We start from the raw sequence: 21,472 nt of genomic DNA on the forward strand, positions 1-21,472 counted from the left end.
CCTACCTAGCTCCCAGCCCTTTTATCAGGGCCAGCTGGACCCTAATTGGGTGTGGCCTCACCTGCACTGCCTACCCTGTCAGCCTCCCTTGGCTGCTGTCAGCCCCAGGCCTCTCCAAGGGCCGGCTTTTAACTCTTTCCAAGACGGAGCAGGTGATTGCCCCACTACAGGCTCTAACTGCTCATTGACTTGTTTAAGAACCTTAACATTTCATGCATAAAGGCCCCAGCCCTACAAACGCTTAAACACGTGTCTGACTTTACTTGCATGAACGATCCCATGGACTTTAATGGGAGAGGGAACATCCTCATTTGAGTTCTCTCCTAAGGCCACGATTAAAGGATCTCGCTCATAGAATGAAGGAGTTTCGCTCTCTGTGGTTTAGCGGTGGTTAGAAACCACAGAATTGAGATTTTTGAACCCTTGCACCCTCCAAGGTTCCAGAAGGTTTGGATTCAGGTTATTAGTTTCTGGGTCATCGCAAGGTGTTATTTCATAAGACATTCAGGGCCTGAACCGAAATAGTCCATTTAAGCCAATTGGTTTCAGTACATAAGGCCCAGTCATCTCACTGTGAGCTAACATAAATATAAAAAAAAAAAGTTTTACAAAACCTAAATTAACAGAGAATTTATTTTTATTTGCATAACTTCTACTGTGCTTGGATGTGAACAGTCCCCTGCAACTCAAACACTGCAGCCTTTTCCTACATCAGGTGGCAGGGAGGGAGGTGAAACTGACAAGACACTGGCTAGAAACAAAAGTGAAACTGATTAAGCCCCTGATATGGGATCCCAGGAGAAGATCTGGAGTCCCATTGCCATGACAAAGGTGTCCTGCACAAAACAAGTTGCAGAAATGGTCTCCTAAATCCCAATCCTAACCTTGTGATTAAGAGGTTGACCTGGGACTCAGGTGATGTAGGTTCAAGGCCTAACTCTGACACTGTCTCCCTGGGTGGGTGACCTTGGGAAAATCACTTAATCTCTCTGTGCTTCAGCTCCCTTCTGTAAAATGGGAAGAGTGGGCCACAGTGTGTCTCTGACTATGCATCTAGCGAGCACCCAACACAATGCAGCCCTGATCTGAGTCAGGGCCTCTATGTGCTACCTTGATACAAATGATAATAATCAGATCCATCCATGCACAACCTCACCACCATAGTATCTGCCTGCAGCAACAGGGCCTTAATCTGTTTCCATTTGCCCTGATGAGTGAAGTGCAAGATAATAAAGCAAACCACATCTGTGGTGGAAAGTGAAGTAGATGGTTTTACAACTCTGTTTGAATAATCTGAAGCATTACTGGCACCCAGGTATAGGATATTTGTGGCTTTTATTTACTGCATCATTTCTGTAACCCTGACAATGTCCCCTTTCACATTTCAATCAGGCGCTCTAGAAATATTTTTTCATTTGCTCAGAAGGTCACTGTCTGAGTCAAACCCAAGTTTAAGCACACACAAGATGCCAAGCCTTAAGACACCTGCCCTTTAAAGGGTCATGTGTATATTCCATTGGGTCTTTATTGCTTTTTCTTATCACTCCAGCACATACAATCCCCCTTGCACCTTCTGAGGGCATTACACGTGCTGAACCTCACAAGCCCTGAGTGTTTTGTAGGGGTTTCATCGTTTAGGGTGGACAGATTCCGATGTTCAGACGGCTTAGAATATCCAGAGGCAGGGGAGCTTGCATAGCCAGATGCTGTGGGGTTTGCACTGCCAGTTGTGGCGCAGTTTTTGTACCCACAGGCAGCAGGGCTCCCATACCCAGAAGAGATTGCATACCCAGAGAGACCAGGGCTTGCATAGTCAGGTCTGTTTGTATTCCTGGCAGCAGGGGAGCTTGCATATCCAGAGGCAAAGGAACTGGTATATTCAGAAGTATATCCATATGCTGAGGTTGAAGGACTGGCATATTCAGAGGGGCTGGTATATTTAGAGGGGCTGGTAGATTCAGAGGCGAAGAGGCTGGTATATTCAGAGGGGCTGGTAGATTCAGAGGCAGAGAGGCCGATATATTCAGAGGGGCTGGTAGATTCAGAGGCGGAGAGGCCGATATATTCAGAGGGGCTGGTAGATTCAGAGGCGGAGAGGCTGGTATATTCAGAGGGGTGGGTAGATTCAGAGGCCGAGAGGCCGATATATTCAGAGGGGCTGGTAGATTCAGAGGCCGAGAGGCCGATATATTCAGAGGGGCTGGTAGATTCAGAGGCCGAGAGGCCGATATATTCAGAGGGGCTGGTAGATTCAGAGGCGGAGAGGCCGATATATTCAGAGGGGCTGGTAGATTCAGAGGCGGAGAGGCCGATATATTCAGAGGGGCTGGTAGATTCAGAGGCGGAGAGGCTGATATATTCAGAGGGGCGGGTAGATTCAGAGGCGGAGAGGCTGGTATATTCAGAGGCGGAGAGGCCGGTATATTCAGAGGGGCGGGTAGATTCAGAGGCGGAGAGGCCGGTATATTCAGAGGGGCGGGTAGATTCAGAGGCGGAGAGGCCGGTATATTCAGAGGGGCGGGTAGATTCAGAGGCGGAGAGGCCGGTATATTCAGAGGGGCGGGTAGATTCAGAGGCGGAGAGGCCGGTATATTCAGAGGGGCGGGTAGATTCAGAGGCGGAGAGGCTGATATATTCAGAGGGGCGGGTAGATTCAGAGGCGGAGAGGCTGATATATTCAGAGGGGCGGGTAGATTCAGAGGCGGAGAGGCTGGTATATTCAGAGGCGGAGAGGCCGGTATATTCAGAGGGGCGGGTAGATTCAGAGGCGGAGAGGCCGGTAGATTCAGAGGGGCGGGTAGATTCAGAGGCGGAGAGGCCGGTAGATTCAGAGGGGCGGGTAGATTCAGAGGCGGAGAGGCCGGTATATTCAGAGGGGCGGGTAGATTCAGAGGCGGAGAGGCCGGTAGATTCAGAGGGGCGGGTAGATTCAGAGGCGGAGAGGCCGGTAGATTCAGAGGGGCGGGTAGATTCAGAGGCGGAGAGGCCGGTATATTCAGAGGGGCTGGTCGATCCGGGGGAAGACGGGGCGCGCTCCCCAGCGCGGCTAGCAGGGGCTGAGCTGGCTGCCGCTGGTGCCCGTCTCTTCAGCGGGCTGCGCAGAGCCCGAGGGGGCTGCATGGCCCCAGAGGGGCTGGCACAGCGGAGCCCGGCGCCGGGGGGTGCGGAGAGCCGGAGGAAGGCCGGGCTCCAGCCCGGGATCCACCCCCCACGCCGGGGCGCCTCTGCGCAGCGCCTGCTCCGTGCGCTCCGGGGCGGGGCGAGGCCGGGCCAGTTGCAGCCGGAGCTGGTCCCGGGCGGCCCCCCCTGGATGTCCGGGCTCAGGGCGCTGCTGGGACTCGGCCTGCTGGTCTCGTCGGGCTCCCGGCTGGTGGCGGCGGGCGCGGGGCGCTGCCCGGTCCCGCGGTGGCCTCCCGCGGCGGCGGGGCCCTGGGGCAGGGGCGCAGGGCGGGGGCGCAGCGGCAGCGCCATGCAGAACCCGGGGCGCAGCGGGGTCAAGTACCTCAGGTAGCCCCTGGCCCTGCCTTTGCGGGGGGGCTGCAAAGAGGCGGGGCTGGGGGAGAGGGGGAAATTTGGGGGGACGCTGGGAGGAGATAGGAAATGAGGAGGGGGCTGCGGGGGAGGAGCGGAGAAATTGGAGGCTGCGGGGGAGGAGGGGGAAATGGGGGCTGCGGGGAGGAGGGGGGAAATGGGGGCTGTAGGGGGGGCTGCGGGGAGGAGGGGGGAAATGGGAAGCTGGGGGGGTGATGCAGGGCACCAGGAGAGGAGCTGAGGGAGGTGGTTGGACAGCAGGGGATGGGGAAAAGAGGGAGGGTAGTAGGGGTTGGGGAGTGTGGGTTCTGCAGGGACCTGGGGCACCTTTTGGGGATGGGGAATAGCCCATTTATCAGGGACTGAGAGGAGGGGGGACAGGTTGTCTATAGTTGGTTGCTCGGCGGAGAGAAAAAGTCTTAAAATTAATTAAAAATATGGAGAACAAGAGGATGAAAACACCCCTATTGGCATCCGTGCAGTGTGATTCTCCCTCTCTCCTCCCCCCCCCCCCCCCCGTGTCCTGAATAACCCCCACTCCCTGCCTTTTCAAATTGCCTTTGACTTTGATTTTACAGTTTGGTAAAACAAACTCCCAGCCCTGAGGCACTGAAGCTCCCTGCAGATCAGTGGCCAGGCTTCAGCACTGGGGGTAAAGAGAATGCCTAGACTAGTCCGTCTGACATTTGGTGGCTTCATCGCCTGAGAGGGGTGGCAATGCCCCTTGAGACAGTGGGTCCCTGGAGCAACTTATTGCTGTTATGAGAGGGAATGTAGAAGCTGACCAGCCGGGTAACTGGAGCAGCACCTGGATCTCGGTGGGATTGGGACGGGATTCGACACACACCCCAGTACATGTGGAATTTAGCACGGGCATTCCACCGTCTTCTGAAGCTCGAGCATTGCCAGGGACAGGATGCTGGGCCTGTTGATCCAATTTCCAGTTAGTCGAGTGGTCAGGGCTGGCAGGGCCAGAGACAGGTGGCCGGAATGGCTGGATCAGTGATTATGACAAGGTGAGGCTGGAGATGCGATACTCCATGAGCGTCGGTGAATCAGCGCTCTGATCTGGTGTGGCAAATCTGGTGTCCTGTGAAGGAAACGGATGTGTGTGTTCACGCAGGGGTTGTTAATTAGAGTCGGTCAATACATGGAATTTGCATCCCACAGGAAACGCCAAGACTTCGTTTTTACCCCAAATAGAAATCTTGGCCTTTTTTGAAAAATGAAATATTCTGAAACATTTCCTGTGGCCCACCTTGAAACATTTTGCGTTCCCACAAACATTTGATTCAATTTGTACATTTTCATATAAAAGTGGAAAGGGTAAAGTTAAAAGGAAATGCTTTGATCACTTCCCAGCCAAAATATAAGCATTGTTACGTTTCCACAGAATGCTCCGGTGTCTCCGAATCAGCATTTTTCCCGACAGAAAAACGTTCTGTTGGAAAATTTCCAACCAGCTCTGTTATTCTTATGTGCCTCCAATCTCAGCAAGAGCCAGTCAGGAAACCCTAGGCACACCCCAGCACGGTCAAGATGTTTGATGGTGGAGATCTCGATGAAGATAGGCATGATGTTAAACAGGAGAGATTGAGAGTGAGCCAGGGATGGTGGACGATACTTGTGGTGATCGGGAGATTAGAGCTGTTACATGTGTAATTTACGGCCTGGCTTCACTGCAGAATTATCTGGAGTGATCTACGACTCTTCTCGAGTCAGCCTAGCTCAAGCAAGAGCTGCCACAGTGCAAAATTACCCTTGCATTGCGGTGCCCATGCGGGCACTGCACTCACTCATGGGTGATGCAAAGTCTTCGGGGCTCCTTAGTGCTGCAGATTTCAGAGTAGCAGCCGTGTTAGTCTGTATTTGCAAAAAGAAAAGGAGTACTTGTGGCACCTTAGAGACTAACAAATTTATTTGAGCATAAGCTTTCGTGAGCTACAGCTCACTGCATCCGATGAAGTGAGCTGTAGCTCACGAAAGCTTATGCTCAAATAAATTTGTTAGTCTCTGAGGTGCCACAAGTACTCCTTTTCTTAGTGCTGCAGGAAGCTGAGCTACTTTCTGAATTCTTTCCCAGTGAGTTGTGGGAGATCTTGCCTGTCCTTTTGGGCTGCATGGGGGGAATTGCGGGACGGTACTGGAGGACTAGCTGGTCTCGAGTGGCGGTGTGAACTGGGTGGTTGTGTCAGCTGCTGAGAGGCAGCACCTGTGCTAACTGCAGCGAAGACAAGTCCTTTGATCACACAGGCTCGGCGGCTCATGTCGTTTGCTTCTCCTCTCAGCCAGGAGGAAGCCCAAGCCATCGATCAAGAGCTCTTCACGGAGTACAAGTTCAGCGTCGACCAACTCATGGAGCTGGCGGGGCTGAGCTGTGCAACGGCCATTGCCAAGGTGAGCACTGGGTCCTAGTGCTTTTGCACACCTGGGTTCCCCCTGCTCTCAGAGAGCCCTTCCTGTCCCGATCCAGCCATGATCTTCTGGGGAGGGGAGGGAGCTCCGTGCAGGGCCTAACGGCAGCGGCATGGCCCTTGCAGCTCCTGCAAGTGATCGCTTCAGGGGACCCACGGTTGCAAATGAGGTTCTTAGATTAGTTTGCCCTGGGAAGCAGCTTCCCGGGTTTATAAGGCTGTATCTGCCACCCCAGAGCGCAAGACTGTACACAGAAGGATCATCTCTCTCTTTCTCACACGTGCGCATGCACACCACTAATGCAGCCACTGCTGGGGTGGAGGCCGCCAGCTAGGCAGAGAGCAGGAGGCAGTGTGCATTGTTATCCAGGCTGATGGCAAGCAGCGCAGATACCTTGGGGGTGGTGTTACCGGTGCATCTGTCTGTGGTCGGTTCCAGGGCTCCGATCCCTGCTACCCTCAATGGAGTTTCTACTAATTGCCTATTGTGCTAATTAACCAAAGCCTGTTCTTTTCTCCTCCTCCCCCCCCAGGCCTACCCGCCCAGCTCCTTCACCCGAAGCCTGCCCACGGTGCTGATCGTCTGTGGCCCAGGGAATAACGGCGGGGACGGCTTGGTCTGTGCCAGGCATCTGAAGATGTTTGTGAGTAGTGCTGGCAAAATGTGCCAGCTCTGGAGACTTAAGTCCCCTCTTCCCAGAGCAGATACAGCAAAGGCAGCTGCCGAGCAACACGCTCACGCAGGAGTGAGCCAGACGATGCCTGGGAACCAGCCTGGTCCATTCAGATCTTAGCTCTTGGGCTGAGATGTCCCATAGAGGCCCGTTCCTTTAGGACGGACCAGCCTCCCTTCCTCACATACGGATTTTTCAGTGACCAGCCCTGGGTGAAGTTCTGCCGATGTGCTGTGGCAGGTGCAGCTGTTTTCCTCGGCCCTGGGCACAAGGGAGTAGCTCTGGACGGGAGAAGGAACTAGGAGAGAGGAGGTGCTTAGGGGAACCATAGGGACAGAGAGGAGGCTGAAGTGTGTAGTGTTTGTTTGACTTGATACATGCAAGCCCCAGGCAGGTGACACTAGCTGTGGGTCTATGCTGGGACTGCCTGGTGACCATATTGGAGCGTCGCTCGGAATTGTTCTGTCCCTGCAGGGCTACGAGCCGACTGTGTATTACCCCAAGCGGCCCAGTAAAGCTCTATTTGAAGGGTTGACGACTCAGTGCCAGAAGATGGACATTCCCTTACTCTCGGAGTTCCCATCGGAGGTAGGGCGCGTCACCGTGGCCGGTAGACCTAGAATATCCAGTATTGTTACTTTTGTGCTGTCTTGGTACATTTCACGGCTTCAGTTGTATACACCTCACCGCACAAAATAGGGGCGAGAGGCTCACGTGCCAGACGCAGACCAAGAGTTCCTTTCCTCGTCCAGGTTAGATTCCGAAGGGACTATTGTGATGACCTAGTCGGACTTCTGTGGCGAGATTTAACCATTAATATTTACCAAGTGCTTTGGGATCTCAAGGAAGAAGGGGAAGCGAGGTATCAAAGGGGAAAGGCTACAGGATGGAGCGTTATTTTGTCCTGGGTTTGTACAGCACCTAGTACACTGGGGAGCTGCTCCATGACGGGGCCCTCAGGTGCCACTGCAGTACCAATAAATCCAGTTAAAGTGGAAACGAGCAACGTGGGTTTATTGCTTGTTTATGGGCATCTCTGTGGTGCTTATCACCGCAGCGTCTGGGCATCCCCTGCATTAGGTAACAAATGTGCCTGGTGCTGCTACCGAATTATCTGGAAAACAGAGAGGGTGTTGGTAAATGACTGTGCCGTAGACTGCTCTGTTATGCTGGTGTAAATCAGGAGTCACTCCACTGAAGTCAGTGCGCTTACACTGGTATAGCCATGTTCTCTTCCTACAAAGATACTGGGCTCGACCCTCCTCTCCCGTACACAAGTCTAACTTCACTGAAGCAACTCCTGCTTTACACATGTTTGAGGTTAGAATAAGGCCCTTTGTATTTAGCTTGTCACCCCGGATTTACCTGGTTTGAGCTCGGCCACCCATGTAAATCCATGGAGTTACTCCAGATTTACACTAGTCTGAGACCAGGATCTGGCCCAGCTGGAGATGCTGGAACTTGAGGATATTCTTGACCTAGATGTACCCTGTAGTGTATATGTGCTGGGGTGGGTGCGTGGGATCCTGCTGTTATAATCTCCTGACCCGTTTGCTTGCAGGCCATGCTGATTGATGAGCTGTATGGCTTGGTGGTGGATGCTATTTTCGGGTTCAGTTTCAAGGGAGCTGTGCGGGAACCTTTCGGCAGCATCCTCAGGACCTTGGAGCAAGTCACTGTACCCATCGCCAGCATCGACATCCCCTCTGGTTCGTTCTGTCCTGCCCCGGTATTGTCCAAGCTCTTTGGCATCCATTCACTTTTCTCTCTTGATCACATTGGCTGCATCAGTATGGTTCTTATGTTCCTAGTGGGCCTCTAAGGTCCTGGGGACATGCTGAGCTTTGCAGCAATGTCAGTGGTCGGGACAGCAACAGACCTGCTGGGTTATCCCAGGCTTCTGCTGTGAAGATTTGTACTATCGATTTAAACTCACTGGGCCACCCAAAACCCAGTCCCCAGCTGTGGCCAGTGCCTGAGGCTTCAGGGGAAGGTTATTGTCTCTACCCTAGTAACACACTTGGTCGATGGGCAGTGCTGGTAGGGCAGGGAAAGTGAGAATTCCTTCTCAACCCTTGCCGGCTTGTGCCCTGTGAGTGAATTCACAAGCTGGCTTTATGTTGTGTCAGCCGGTATTTGCTTTGTCAGCCATCTTGTTCATCAGCATTAGGTTACTGTGCTGAACTGGGAAAAGTGGGTTCAAGTCCCAGCTCCATGTGACCGTGGGCAGATCTCTCTGTGCCTCAATTCCCCAGCTATAAAATAGGGGTAAATACTTTTTCTCCCCCACACTCTTCTGCAGCACCTAGCACAGTGGGGCCCTGATCTCATCTGGGGTTTCTAGGTGCTCCCGTAATACACAGAAGAGACATTCTAGGAGCTGTTACACCCCCATGGATTCGAGGGCCACTGAGGGAAGAGAACTGAGCCTTGCGTATTCAGTGGGGAACTAGTAATGCTCTTACGATTCATGCTGGGGAAGCTCTTCAGACGTGGAAGGGAGTTTGCCTAGAGTGGAAATGGCTTGGCTCTAACTGCCTCCCCCTTGATTCATTTCAGGCTGGGACGTGGAGCAAGGCAACCCCGACAGCATCCAGCCCGACATGCTCATTTCTCTCACTGCCCCCAAGAAGGCTGCGCAGCATTTTGCTGGCCGCTACCACTTCCTGGGGGGCAGGTTTGTGCCAATGGCATTGCAGCAAAAATACTCACTTAATCTGCCGCCATACCCCGAGACTGACTGCGTCCTGCAGTTACCCTAGCAGGGGACAGGCAGGATTGGCGTCATCCAAAATCTGAATGAGAGGCGGGGATTTGATTGTGAAGCAGAGACGAGTCCTGCCCAGTGTTTGACTGAATCAAGCAGGTGTTGGAGAGGGGGGTATTGCTGGTTAGTAGGGGAGGGGCCTAGCTGTGCTGTACAAGCAGGGCCTGGTTCTGCAAAGTGTCTTTGATGTGTGCTGATCTCACAGGTTGGGGGCGCTCAGCACCTTGTGCGGTGCTAGGAAGTCCCCAGCATAGCTCTGCCTGGCGCATGCAAAGTCAGCGGTGGTTGGCCCATGGGCACCAGGGATTGTGCGTGCTCTGACCCAGTGCCCTTTGCAGTCAGTGGGAGGCTTTCCACAGGCTTTGGATCAGAACCGAAGAGTTCAAGTTCATTAAAGGGGGGTTGTATTTGTTGGGAGTTACACATGGGTCTAGAAGCGGCGCTCTAATACTAACTCCGTTTCATATACCACACAGGGAAAGGCCTGCGTTCCACGGGCTTTACAGCTGTAGCCGCCTCTGCTGTGTGTATAAAATCCACCTTGTTTTTTCTCCGCAATAAAAATTTATTGACACTAAAAATCTCTCTGAATTGGCCTTTCCTTCCCTCTCTTCCCATCCATTCTTATGCAACTGACCTATGCTGCAAACATACAGCGGGTGAAACCCTGGCCCCATAAAGTCCGCGGCAAAACTCCCACCGCACCTACTGATGCTTCAACCCCTGATGGGAAGCAACAGCCAGAAATAAGATTTCTAACGACACAAAAGCTGGAGAATTGAGTTATTCCCCAGTGGTGTGATCAGCTGATTCCCTTGCAAGGCAGAGCCATGCTCAGTAGTTGTGATCAGCGCTGCGAGTGGTATGTTTAGTCTCCTCTTGGCTCTGCCTTGTCCGGGGTCAAAGGGTTTGTCTACACAGCACGTTACTGTGTGGCAAGCCCGGGTGTGAAGCTGCTGCACTGTAATGTCCTGTGTGGACGCTGCTGCAATGCACTGAAAGTGCCTCACGCAATAACCTGCCGGGTGGACAAGCCTTAAGAGCATCTGCTTCCAGCTGGGCTCCAGCAGCATCAGGGCATCCTCAGGGTTAGATCCTGGAAGAGAAAAAAAGCCACCCTGGCTGTAAACTCAGTGGCTCTTTTCAAGCAGTCGGGACGCTAGCCATGTCTTTCCACCCATGTACTTGTGCGCAGAGCGGCCCCCTTGGGTAAGAGGGCCGGCCCGTTAACCCTGCAGCCAAAGCATGGTGGGGAAAGTGGGCTAGAGAGCGGCTGCGGAGTGGCTGGGAAGAGGCCCCGCAGCAGGAAGGGCCTCCGTGTGGCGGGTCCACAGCAGCCCTGAGGGTGGCACCCCCCTCAAACAGGATGAGCCCTCATTCACTGCACCTTCCCCTTCTTCTTCTTCTTCTTCTTTTTGGCCCTTTCTGTCACCATCAGCTGCTCTCTTGAGTCTGGCAACTTGTTCTCCAAACCCTCTGCCACCTCCTTCTCTTTCTTTTTCTTCTTCCTGGCCCGCCTCCCCTCCTCCTCCTCCTCCCCTGGTTCTGGCCTCCCATGAGCCTCGGCACAGCCCCCCTCCTCTTTGGATCTCTTCCGCTTTTTCTTCTTGGCTTTCTGCCGCCTCTCAGCCAGGTTGCTGCTTTCCAGGGCCGAGGCACCTGCCACTGCCTCCTGCTGACGCTGTGGGGCATCGCCACTCCGCTCCTCCTGGCTGTACTTAGCCAGGAAGGCTCGCTCTTGCTCCTCGAGCCGGGCCAGCTTGGCACTCATGGTCAGACCGTGACGGGCTCCCCTGGGAAGAACACACCAGACAGGGCAGGTTAAGGACAGCCTGAGAAGAGATCACGTCTAGGCCAGGGAGACCTGCAACCGCCCTCTCGTAAGTCACCCCTGCAATGTCTCCTCCCTGCTTCCAATACAGTTGCATCCGACAGACTCAGCTGGATACTGGCTGGTGCCTTAGGATGCTGGGGACTAGCCAGTTTCCTAGTGCTTGTGGCAGCCACTAGGGGGGTGCATGAGCCACACCCCACCTTCCTTGGGCCTGAAGTGGACTCCAGCTATCCCCTTCCTCCAACTCCCGGGTCAGGCTAACAAAGCAGGAGTGAGGACCAGTTCTGGAGACAGGGCAATGCCTGGAGCGGGGGTAGGCTGTCTCCAGCTTGGGGAGTGGAGGGGCAGCCTGGCGGTGCTCAACGGAAGCAGCAGGAGCTGGGGGACAAACTTACTCGGATCAGTGATGGGTGCTGGGGCCAAGTGTTGGAGGGGTTAGAACAGGTCCTGCTGGCAGGGCTTTCTCATTAGCAAGGAGCCGGGGCAATGTGCCACCCGGGGGCACAGCACAGGGTCTGAGCTCCAGCCCCACAGTCCCACCGCACTCAGAGGCAGGGATGGGTTCCTAAGATGTGGAATCAAACATCTTTTGATTTCATCAACCTGCTCTGGATAGTCCCCCAGCCCAGGACACTACAGTCTAGGAGCCTTAAAAGTCCACCTGAGCTACGGGAAAGGCCGGTCATTTAGTGGAACTCCCCCACCCACACCATGCTGGATAAATAGAAGGCACCGGGGCTGGAAGGGATCCTGGTGCAACCGGGGGGGAGGTGGTGTTCCGAGACAGCACTAGCCATGTCATTCTGCCCACTTACTTGTGCGCAGTGCGGCCACCGCAGGCTCGGACCAGCTCCTCATCCGTCAGCCTGGGGGAAAGAGACAAGACAGCTTCCTGCAGGGACCCATCGGGTGCTAACTGCTAGTGTTTCTGTAGGCCGAGCTCTCTCCAAGGTGTAAGGCAACAGCAGGGGAGAGATCCCACCAGTGGAAACCAGGCGTTTCCAGTTTTCCAGGTGTCCCCAGGACTGAATGAATTAGTCAGAGGCTGGCTGGCGAGTGGGGAAGGTCACTCCACTGCAGCCACCACCAGAGGTGGGGTGGGAGTAAATAGGGCACGCTCCCCAGTGCTGTTCTATTCAGCGGGCCCATGGGCCCACGCTCTGTGTCCTACACTGCCCCTACCGCAGGGGGCACTAGACAGAAAGGGACAGCTGCCCATCTATGCCTCATGGTGCTTGCAAGTCCCAGCGAGGAGGGGAGAACTGGCCATTTCGCTCCTAGGGTGCCACCGAGAAGCCAAGTCCACCGCTCCCCTGGAGAAATGGTTCACTCCCCGAGCAAATACTGAGCTGTCCAGCAAGTCGGGGTGGGGAAGAAGACCCATCAGGGATCTTGACCCCCTCCTTGCATGCGGCACAAGGACTCCTCCTGCAGATGGTGGGGGGAACGACAGCTCTGAGACAATGGAAATCAACTAGCCATGAGATGATACAGCAATCACAGGGACTACTGCAGAATCAGATCACGGAGTAGGACTGCCCCTCCCCCAACCTCCTTGGAGTACAGTCTGTTCTCACAGGATCTGGGCCTCTGCGCAGGGGTGTGTCCTGTGGCTGGTGGCCCGGCTCAGAACTGCCCCCACGCCCGGCTGGGCACTTACTTCCTAGCACTAGACAGGTCCAATTTCTCCTCCTCGTCTTCGCTACTCTCAGAGGTGGCAACCTGCTTCGTTGGCTCCTCCCCTCCTGCCGTCAGCGTGGCCGCCTGGGACGGAGACAGGTTCAGTCAGAAATCAGCGCGCTGGAGACACACCCACCACCCCACGGGCCATGCTGCAGGTGTAGGGAAAGCTGGTGGGGGAGCAGGGACGACGTTAGTCCAGAGAGGCAGTGTTGCAGATTAGACTGAAAGTGAAGACTCCTGGGTTCTATCCCCAGCTCTGCCTCTCCGGGTAGCCTTGGACAAGTGACTGTCTCTTTCTGGGCCTCAGTTTCTCCATCCCCACATCTATGCACAATTCAAGGAGGATGGTGAGAAATTGGAGAGGGTTCAGAGAAGAGCCACGAGAAGGATTAAAGGATTAGAAAATGTCCCAGATAGTGATTGAGCTGCTTGAGTCTACCTATTTAGCTTAACAGAGAGAAGGGTAAGGGGTGACTTGATTACAGACTAGACGTATCTACATGGAGAACAAATACTTAATCATGGGCTCTTCCATCTAGCAGAGGAAGCTCTAAAATGAGCTAACAGCTGGAAGCTGAAGCTAGACAAGGTCGGACTGGAAATAAGGTGTACCTTTTGAACAGAGAGAGTCATTAACCACTGGGACGATTTACCAAGGGGCACGGTAGATTCTCCATCACTGGCAGTTTTTAAATCAAGAAGGGATGTTATTCCAAAAGATCTGCCCTAGCAATGACTTTGGGGCAGTCCTCTGGCCTGGGTTATCAAGGAGGGCAGACTAGACAATGACAGTGGTCCCTTCTGGCCTGGGAAATCTATGAAATACTCCACTACCCTCTCTTGAGGGGCAAGCACAGGGGTGTGAGGAGGTAGTGCTCTATATATGAGCTGTGTGTCATTAGCCTTAAGGTTAAACTCGATAAGTTTATGGAGGAGATAGTATGATGGGATAACATGATTTTGGTATCAGAGTAGCAGCCGTGTTAGTCTGTATTCGCAAAAAGAAAAGGAGTACTTGTGGCACCTTAGAGACTAACAAATTTATTAGAGCATAAGCTTTCGTGAGCTACAGCTCACTGAAGTGAGCTGTAGCTCACGAAAGCTTATGCTCTAATAAATTTGTTAGTCTCTAAGGTGCCACAAGTACTCCTTTTCTTTTTATGATTTTGGTAATTAATTGATCTTTAAATATTCATGGTAAATAGGCCTAATGGCCTGTGATGGGATCTGGAAAGAATTTTCTGTAGTATCTGGCTGGTGAATCTTGCCCATATGCTCAGGGTTTAGCTGATCACCATATTTGGAGTCGGGAAGGAATTTTCCTCCAGGGCAGATTGGAAGAACCCCTGGAGGTTTTTCACCTTCCTCTGTAGCATGGGGCACGGGTCACTTGCTGGAGGACTCTCTGCTCCTTTAAGTCTTTAAACCATGATTTGAGGACTTCAGTAGCTCAGACGTAGGTTAGAGGTTTGTTACAGGAGTGGGTGGGTGAGATTCTGTGGCCTGCGTTGTGCAGGTCGGACTAGATGATCATAATGGTCCCTTCTGACGTTAGTATCTATGAATCTAGGCCACAGTCCCCTCCACGCAGCTTCAGTTGGATACAATAGTCTTCTTACTGCCCCTAACTACTACAGTGTTACAGGGCAGGCGTCAGAACCGCATACAGCAACAGTGAGCATAGCGGTCAGACTTCTGCCCTGTTTTACCCCAGAGACAGCTGCATGTCAGAGCTCAGTGAGCAAACCCTAGGCTGCATCCTCATATGCTGTCCAGCTACCACGTTCCACCCCAGAGGGGGCTGCATTTCAACACGGGGTGGGTAATGCCTGCGCAGCGTCACTCTGCGCTGCCAAACAGTTGACTTGTTTCACTCCAAAGGTGGCTGCAGTTCAGCAGTCGCTGAAACATGTGCGTAGCTGTGGGATCTTTCAGGATAGAAGGTGCTACAGAAATGCAAGACGTGATAGCTGACCGCACAGGAGCCTGTCTGCAGTGAAGGGGAATCCCGAAAACCGACCCTCGTGCCCTGTTACCTTCACAAAGCGGCCGTACAGCATGCTCCTGGCACTGGGTGCTTTGCGGGGCTTCTTGTTGCTGATCTCCCCGTCCTGCTCAGAAAGCTTTTTCATTTGGACGCCATCCTGGGAGATTTAAACAGGCATCATGTGATCAGCCAGGCCGCTAGTTAGTTTAATTACATGCTCCATATTTCACACTTACATACTGTTAATTGTAGAAGTGTAGGACTGGATGGGACCTCAAGAGGTCATCTAGTCCCGACCCCTGCACTCACAGCAGGACTATGTAATAACCATACAATTCCTGACAGGTGTTTGTATTTGTATCTGTATTACAGTAGTGCCTAGGAGCCCTGGCCCAGGGCCTCATGGTGCTAGGCGCTGTACAAACACAGAACAAAGAAACAGTCTCCATCCCAAAGAGCTTCCAATCTAACCAGTGGATACACTCAGAACCGGGGGGGGGGGAGGGCGGGCAGGAGAGTAGAGCAAGCAGATGATAAGACAGTACTGATCAGTAAGATGGATACTGGCTGCCTAACAGTTCTGGAGTTTTTCTGCTAGCATCACGGCAAAGGAGAGTGATCAATCTCAACTCACTTTGCCAAGATGGCTCGGTATGATTGGCTCTGTTTTAGAGATTGCATGCCTCAGTTTCCCAGAGGAAGAACACCACGCCCGAATCAGTGGCTGTGGTAAAAAGAGAAAGCCGGTGTCCTGCCTGGTTAAGGTACAGGTGGAGCCTCTGGACTCCTGGGTTCTACACTCCCAGCTCTGGCACCATGACCCTGGGCAAGTCACAGCACTGCTCCGTGCCTCAGTTTCCCCATCCTTAAAAGGGGATGACTATACTGATCCTCCTTTGTAAAGCCCAGCATCTCATCAGATGGGGCCCATGACACATGGTCCTTAAGAACTTATGTGACAGTCACCACCAGTACTGAACCAGGGATCCCCCAAGCGAAAATCATGAGTCGTTAGAGACTGAGCTAAGGAGCCAAGCCCTGTAGCAGGGGCTGTAACAGACACCTAGCGTCAGAGGACCGGACACAGAGGGAGACGCACACTGAGTGGCGAGTTCCAGGAGCTCTATTCATTACAGCTTTGGCCAGGGAAAACACCCAAAGTGCTTTTGGAGAAGTGAGCAGGGCTTGGCTTCATTCTGGGAGGGTGTCTCCTGTATAGCCACATCTGTAGCCTGGCGCCGGCTGCTCTTTGTCAATCCCATCTAGCTCTTATCACTTAGATCAAGATGTCCAGGCTTCCCTGATCCCCCCAACCCCTAATCTCCCCCTTTACCTGCCCAGCCTCCACTGAGATGTTCGCAGCCGACTTGTTGAAGAGGTGATCCCACCAATGGAAAGTGAACTGCTCTGCTGGGTCGTGACCCACCTGGTTTGGAAAAGAAAGGGTTAAAAAACCCTGCCTTGCTCCCCATCAGGATCTGCTGATCCAACAGGGCCGCTCACGGCTGTTGGGATCCTTCTCAACTCAGTCAGGCTCTAGGTCCTCCTTTATTTATAAAGCAAAAAGCTTTTGCAAGTGTGGGACATTCAAGGATCTTGGGGCGTATGCGTGTGTAAGGAAGGGCCTTGGGCTGGATATGGGGTGGGACAGCTCAGCCCGGGGGAAGTGAGTTTAAATCCAACCTCATCTGCTGGCTTAGCAGGGGCTGGGGGAGGGGCACAGGCAGCAGTATCAGCTCTGGGAGGGGAAGCAGCAGAGAGAAGGAGCAGCTGATTCTCTTTTGCCAATCCAGAAGCAGCACTGATGGAGCGGCATCAGGTTTGGCAGAGAGCCTTTGAAAGATACAAACAAAGGGGGCCCAGAGGGCGCCTTCATCATCCTCAATCTCCCCCACGCACACCAAAAGAAGTCTTGAAGGGGAGAAAAATAAGACAAACCCACAATTTCAACAGCCCTGCCCCACTAGGAATTGAGCTGAAACCCATTAACCTCATTTTATGCAGGCCCAAAGAGCAGCCAGATGGCAAATGGGCAGGATCTAAATCAGCAACTCGGGGGGCCACAGCCTGTTCGCATTCCCCTGAGTCATCCAGCCCCCAGAGCTCTCCACCTATGTATAAGGCCAAGGGGGAGCTGCATTATACAGCCTAGGTGTACTGACGGTCAGTTTTGCTTGTATAGACCAGGTCTTCCTTACCCCAGCTGTGTCGCATTTCACTTTCACCTTGATGGCTTCAGAGATGCCGTTCTCTCGCTTCCCCAGCCCTTTGCCTAGAGAGAGCACAGCAAGATAAAGGCAGGACTTCCCTCACATTAATGGCTCCTGGAGGGGTCATAGGTGGGGATCAAACCCACAACCTCTTGATCCAAAAACACAAGCTCCAACTTCTTAAGCTGAAAGACTAACCAGCAGCAGAACCATAAACCTCTTACATGGTTCAGGCACTAGAAGGGGACAAAGCTCCAACAGCCCCTTGCAAGGAAATGGAAAACCCAGTACAGCCAAGAGACACAATATTGTGAGCACAAGAATCACCAGATTGGATCAGCACTGAGATCCTTCTAACCCAGTTTTCTGTGCCCAACACTGGCCAGCATCAGCTACTTCAGAGGAGAGTGCAAGAAATCCTGCACTGTTTGGATAACCTGTTCCTGGGCAAGGTTTCTTCCTGACCCTCATAAATCAGGGATTGTCTTAAACCCTGAAGCATGAGGTTTAATATCCCTTCAAAAAATTATATCATTGACTTATTATAATTTTGGCCATTCTTATTGTCTACATACACACTCAATCCCTCGTTGAATCTGGGCCTCAATGACATCTTGTGGCAAGGAGTTCTGCAGTCCAATGGCACGTTGTAAGAACAAGTTATTTGCATATATCAGTTTTGAATGTGCCAGTTTTCAGTTGTATTGAGTGTCCCCTGGTCCTTGTGTTGGAAGACAGGAAGCAAAGGAGCTCCAGATCCATCTCTTCCAGACCAGTCGTTATTTTGTGTACCTGATTTTTGGATGCATCAAGCCTGTACCTTGTTTCCAGCCGTGCCTCTGTAACTGCTGCTCCGCAAACTTCATCCCCCTGGACTTGTTCTTGGGAGAGCTGTTCATGATGGACTCAGGTTGCTATTCTAAAGCTTGATGCTACTTGAACACTGCAGCTTCCAGGCCTCCCTGTGCATCACTCTATTATAGGAAGATGGCGCATAATTACATGTGCTGAAATGACCATTTGCACTGAGCAGCACCCATTGCCCATGGCCTATAAGCCTAGAGGCAGTGTGGCCTACTGGACCGGGAGTCAGGAAATCTGGGCTCTATTCCCAGTTCCAACACTGGCCTACTGTGTGACCTTGGGCAAGTCATTTCATCTCTCTGTACCTCAGCTTGGGGACAAAGACACTGACCTCCTTTGTAATGGGTTCTTTGCAAGAAACCAGAAGGGAAACACCTGTCCCACCCAGTGTCCCCCATCCCATGTGAACAGTTGACCGCAGCCCAGCAAAACTCATCTGTTGTATTCTGAATGGGAGATCAAGTCCAGGGAAAGCACGACAAGGGGAGCCAGATAAAAGCACCCAACCCTTTGAATCCCCTCCTCATGCCTCTCCCTCCAACCCCCTATATACAGCCACCAGCTCTCCATTCCCAAGGATGGCAGCTCCCCAACTGCCCCCGGATTCCCATCCAACCCCCCACCCCCGAGATCATCCCCCAGCCCCCCACCCTCAGCTCTTCAGCTCCCCCGATCCCCATCCAGCCCCCCACCTTCATCTCTCCAGCCCCACATCCAGCCCCCCCACCAATGCCCATCTAGCCACCCCGCTCCCCATCCAGCCCCCCAATCCCCATCCAGCCCCCCACCTTCATCTCTCCAGCCCCCCACCAATGCCCATCTAGCCGCCCCGCTTCCCATCCAGCCCCCCACCTTCATCTCTCCAGCCCCCCATCCAGCCCCCCACCAATGCCCATCTAGCCACCCCGCTCCCCATCCAGCCCCCCACCTTCATCTCTCCAGCCCCCCACCAATGCCCATCTAGCCGCCCCGCTTCCCATCCAGCCCCCCAATCCCCATCCAGCCCCCCACCTTCATCTCTCCAGCCCCCCACCAATGCCCATCTAGCCGCCCCGCTCCCTATCCAGCCCCCCACCTTCATCTCTCCAGCCCCCCACCAATGCCCATCTAGCCACCCCGCTTCCCATCCAGCCCCCCACCTTCATCTCTCCAGCCCCCCATCCAGCCCCCCACCAATGCCCATCTAGCCACCCCGCTCCCCATCCAGCCCCCCACCTTCATCTCTCCAGCCCCCCACCAATGCCCATCTAGCCACCCCGCTCCCCATCCAGCCCCCCACCTTCATCTCTCCAGCCCCCCACCGATGCCCATCTAGCCGCCCCGCTTCCCATCCAGCCCCCACCTTCATCTCTTCAGCTCCACATCCAGCCCCCCCATCCCCATCTAGCCCCCCCACCTTCATCTCTCCAGCCCCCTTCAGCTCTCCAGGGCCCCCCGATCCCCCGCCAGGTCTCCGTCCCCATCGGCTCCCCATATGCAGCCACTCACTGTTACACCGGACTCCTTCCCCGCAACCACGTGTCCGGCTCTGCATGGAGGCCGCCATCTTCCCGGAAGTAAAACCTTCCCCCTCCCCGGCGTTCTAGGTTTGCGATGAACCATAGAGGAGAAATTGCCCCTAGTGTCTAAACCATAGAGTTGGAATCCTCCAGGGATCTTGCCCTGCGAAACATCTTCCACCCGCACATCCCTTGTCGCCGCTGCATCGTGGAGCCCATCGCCCCAGCTGATCTGGTCCCAGTGCAACTAGTCACTGGGGGAAATTTCCCATAAAACACTGAGGGAAAACAGAAAAGGAGGACTTGTGGCACCTTAGAGACTAACCAATTTATTTTGAGCATAAGCTTTCGTGAGCTACAGCTCACTTCATCGGATGCACGAAAGCTTATGCTCTAATAAATTTGTTAGTCTCTAAGGTGCCACAGGTCCTCCTTTTCTTTTTGCGAATACAGACTAACACGGCTGCTACTCTGAAACCTGAGGGAAAACGGGTGTCCTCCTCCCGCCTCCCTGAAAAAAAAACAAAACCCCTTTATTGTTGTTTCACTCGGATTGGTTTGGTTTTTGCAGCGTAAAACCAAAATACAAAACAAATCAACATACACCATCCTCCCCCGAAGCCTGGCTTGGCTTTGTTTTGTTTTCCCTTTTGCCAGTGGCAAAGGAGTAGGGGGGGCGGGGGGGAAGGGGAGGTGGTGTTCCACAGGCAATTTTGGAAGAAAGGTTTAAAAAAATGTCCCAAGTGGCATTTTGCTGAGTTGAACAAGGAGGCCGAGACGCCTGGGTTTTCCAGTGAGCCAAAGCCGCTTGCATGTAGCTGCTTACTTAGACTGGAAGCTGAGGTAGGGCCTGGTTTTGTTCTGTGGTTGTGGTCCACAAGCAATGCTGCAATACGGATAATATGAAACTGCAGCTTATCCCCCGCCACCGTCTCCTCTCCCCTCACCTACCCGCCCCATCCCCATTCAACCTGTCTCGAATCAAGTGACCTTCCCATCTGACTAATAATGAGACTAATAAATTTGTTCGTCTCTAAGGTGCCACAAGTCCTCCTTTTCTTTTTGCGAATACAGACTAACACGGCTGCTACTCTGAAACTTCCCATCTGAGTTATTCTGTCACCTTGCCAGTTATTGCTTTGCCTTTGAAAGGTTGGAGGAGGACACAATTTTAAAGGGACACGCAATAACATGACAACACCACAACAAAGAGCTCGGATGGCTGCCGAGGGGGCTGACAGAGAAATGCCTCCCTCCTTGCAACCACTGTATGCCATAAAAGCGTTGCTATTACAGAACAAAACCCCCAGCGCTGGATTGCATCACCCAGAGACAGACCCTGTCAGAAAGCTTTCTGTTACCGTGGCAACCGTCACATGGCACTTGGCCCCTGTCAGCTGGAGGATGTTTATTTCTTCATGCGACTGTACATAAAAAAGATGGCCAGATTCCACCCCCCACCCAGCGTAAATCAGCCTAGCTGCATTGGAATTAATGGACCAGATTTCCACCATCCCCCCCCCGGTGTAAGTCAATGTCACTTGACTGTTGGTTGATTTACACCAACTGTGGATTTGGCCCCAGACTCCAAATGCTACCTTAAACAAAGGCAGGAGGAACTGGTGTCCACCCTACCCTCCCAAGCTAACCACCCTTCCTATTGTAGCACTGTAGTTTCAACAGACGCGTACAGCTTGATGGTAAAAATCATGTCAGTCATGTAGGGAGAGATCCTCAGTTGGTGTAAATTGTCATAGCCCCCTTAATTTCAATGGAGTGATGCTGATTTACACCATTTGGGACTCTGGCCCATTTGACACCCATGGAGCTATGCCCATTTACACCAGCGTGGGATCTGGCCCATTGACATCATGAGAATTTCTGCCTCTCTCTGAGACTTTAATGGTCTAGAGCATCTCATTCTAATTTTCATCTGGATTAAAGAATTAGGTCGCGCTCCAACCACAGAGCACTAATCTGAGCTGAGCTCTTTATGAAAGGTGCTAACT

General features: G+C 53.1%; 2 protein-coding genes across 3 annotated transcripts; one reads left to right on the top strand and one right to left on the bottom strand.

Annotated features, from left to right (window-relative positions):
* Positions 1-3,014: 3,014 nt before the first annotated feature.
* Positions 3,015-9,967, top strand: NAXE (NAD(P)HX epimerase). Of its 2 annotated transcripts, XM_038382465.2 has the most exons (6): positions 3,024-3,507; positions 5,820-5,928; positions 6,479-6,589; positions 7,094-7,207; positions 8,181-8,328; positions 9,179-9,967. In XM_038382465.2, the coding sequence occupies exons 1-6, from the start codon at positions 3,119-3,121 to the stop codon at positions 9,379-9,381; spliced, it is 1,074 nt and encodes a 357-aa protein (XP_038238393.1). In that variant the 5' UTR covers positions 3,024-3,118; the 3' UTR covers positions 9,382-9,967. The 2 variants fall into 2 exon arrangements, with proteins under 2 accessions (XP_038238394.1, XP_038238393.1); XM_038382466.2 differs by lacking the exon at positions 7,094-7,207 and having other exon boundaries at positions 3,015-3,507.
* GPATCH4 (G-patch domain containing 4) lies at positions 9,928-19,546 on the bottom strand. The gene is made up of 9 exons (XM_038382470.2): positions 19,453-19,546; positions 17,921-18,074; positions 17,089-17,162; positions 16,224-16,316; positions 14,940-15,047; positions 12,881-12,984; positions 12,036-12,086; positions 10,774-11,179; positions 9,928-10,482 (listed from the first exon to the last, which is right to left on the bottom strand). The coding sequence occupies exons 2-9, from the start codon at positions 17,997-17,999 to the stop codon at positions 10,459-10,461; spliced, it is 939 nt and encodes a 312-aa protein (XP_038238398.1). The 5' UTR covers positions 18,000-18,074; positions 19,453-19,546; the 3' UTR covers positions 9,928-10,458.
* Between the last annotated feature and the right edge of the window lie 1,926 nt (positions 19,547-21,472).

Source organism: Dermochelys coriacea, chromosome 24, assembly GCF_009764565.3.
Source record: "Dermochelys coriacea isolate rDerCor1 chromosome 24, rDerCor1.pri.v4, whole genome shotgun sequence".
Taxonomy (NCBI): Eukaryota; Metazoa; Chordata; order Testudines; family Dermochelyidae; genus Dermochelys; species Dermochelys coriacea.

What these genes read in the sequence shown, in the direction of transcription:
- NAXE (XM_038382465.2), top strand. Translation starts at nt 3,119, where the DNA reads ATGGCCCCAGAGGGGCTGGCACAGCGGAGCCCGGCGCCGGGGGGTGCG. An exon ending in AGCGGGGTCAAGTACCTCAG is followed by an intron (nt 3,508 to 5,819) that starts GTAGCCCCTGGC and finishes TTCTCCTCTCAG; the next exon opens with CCAGGAGGAAGCCCAAGCCA. An exon ending in TCTCGGAGTTCCCATCGGAG is followed by an intron (nt 7,208 to 8,180) that starts GTAGGGCGCGTC and finishes GTTTGCTTGCAG; the next exon opens with GCCATGCTGATTGATGAGCT.
- GPATCH4 (XM_038382470.2), bottom strand. Translation starts at nt 17,999, where the DNA reads ATGAACAGCTCTCCCAAGAACAAGTCCAGGGGGATGAAGTTTGCGGAG. An exon ending in GGTGGCCGCACTGCGCACAA is followed by an intron (nt 11,180 to 12,035) that starts GTAAGTGGGCAG and finishes TGTTCTTCCCAG; the next exon opens with GGGAGCCCGTCACGGTCTGA. An exon ending in AGAAGAAGAAGAAGGGGAAG is followed by an intron (nt 10,483 to 10,773) that starts GTGCAGTGAATG and finishes TTTCTCTTCCAG; the next exon opens with GATCTAACCCTGAGGATGCC.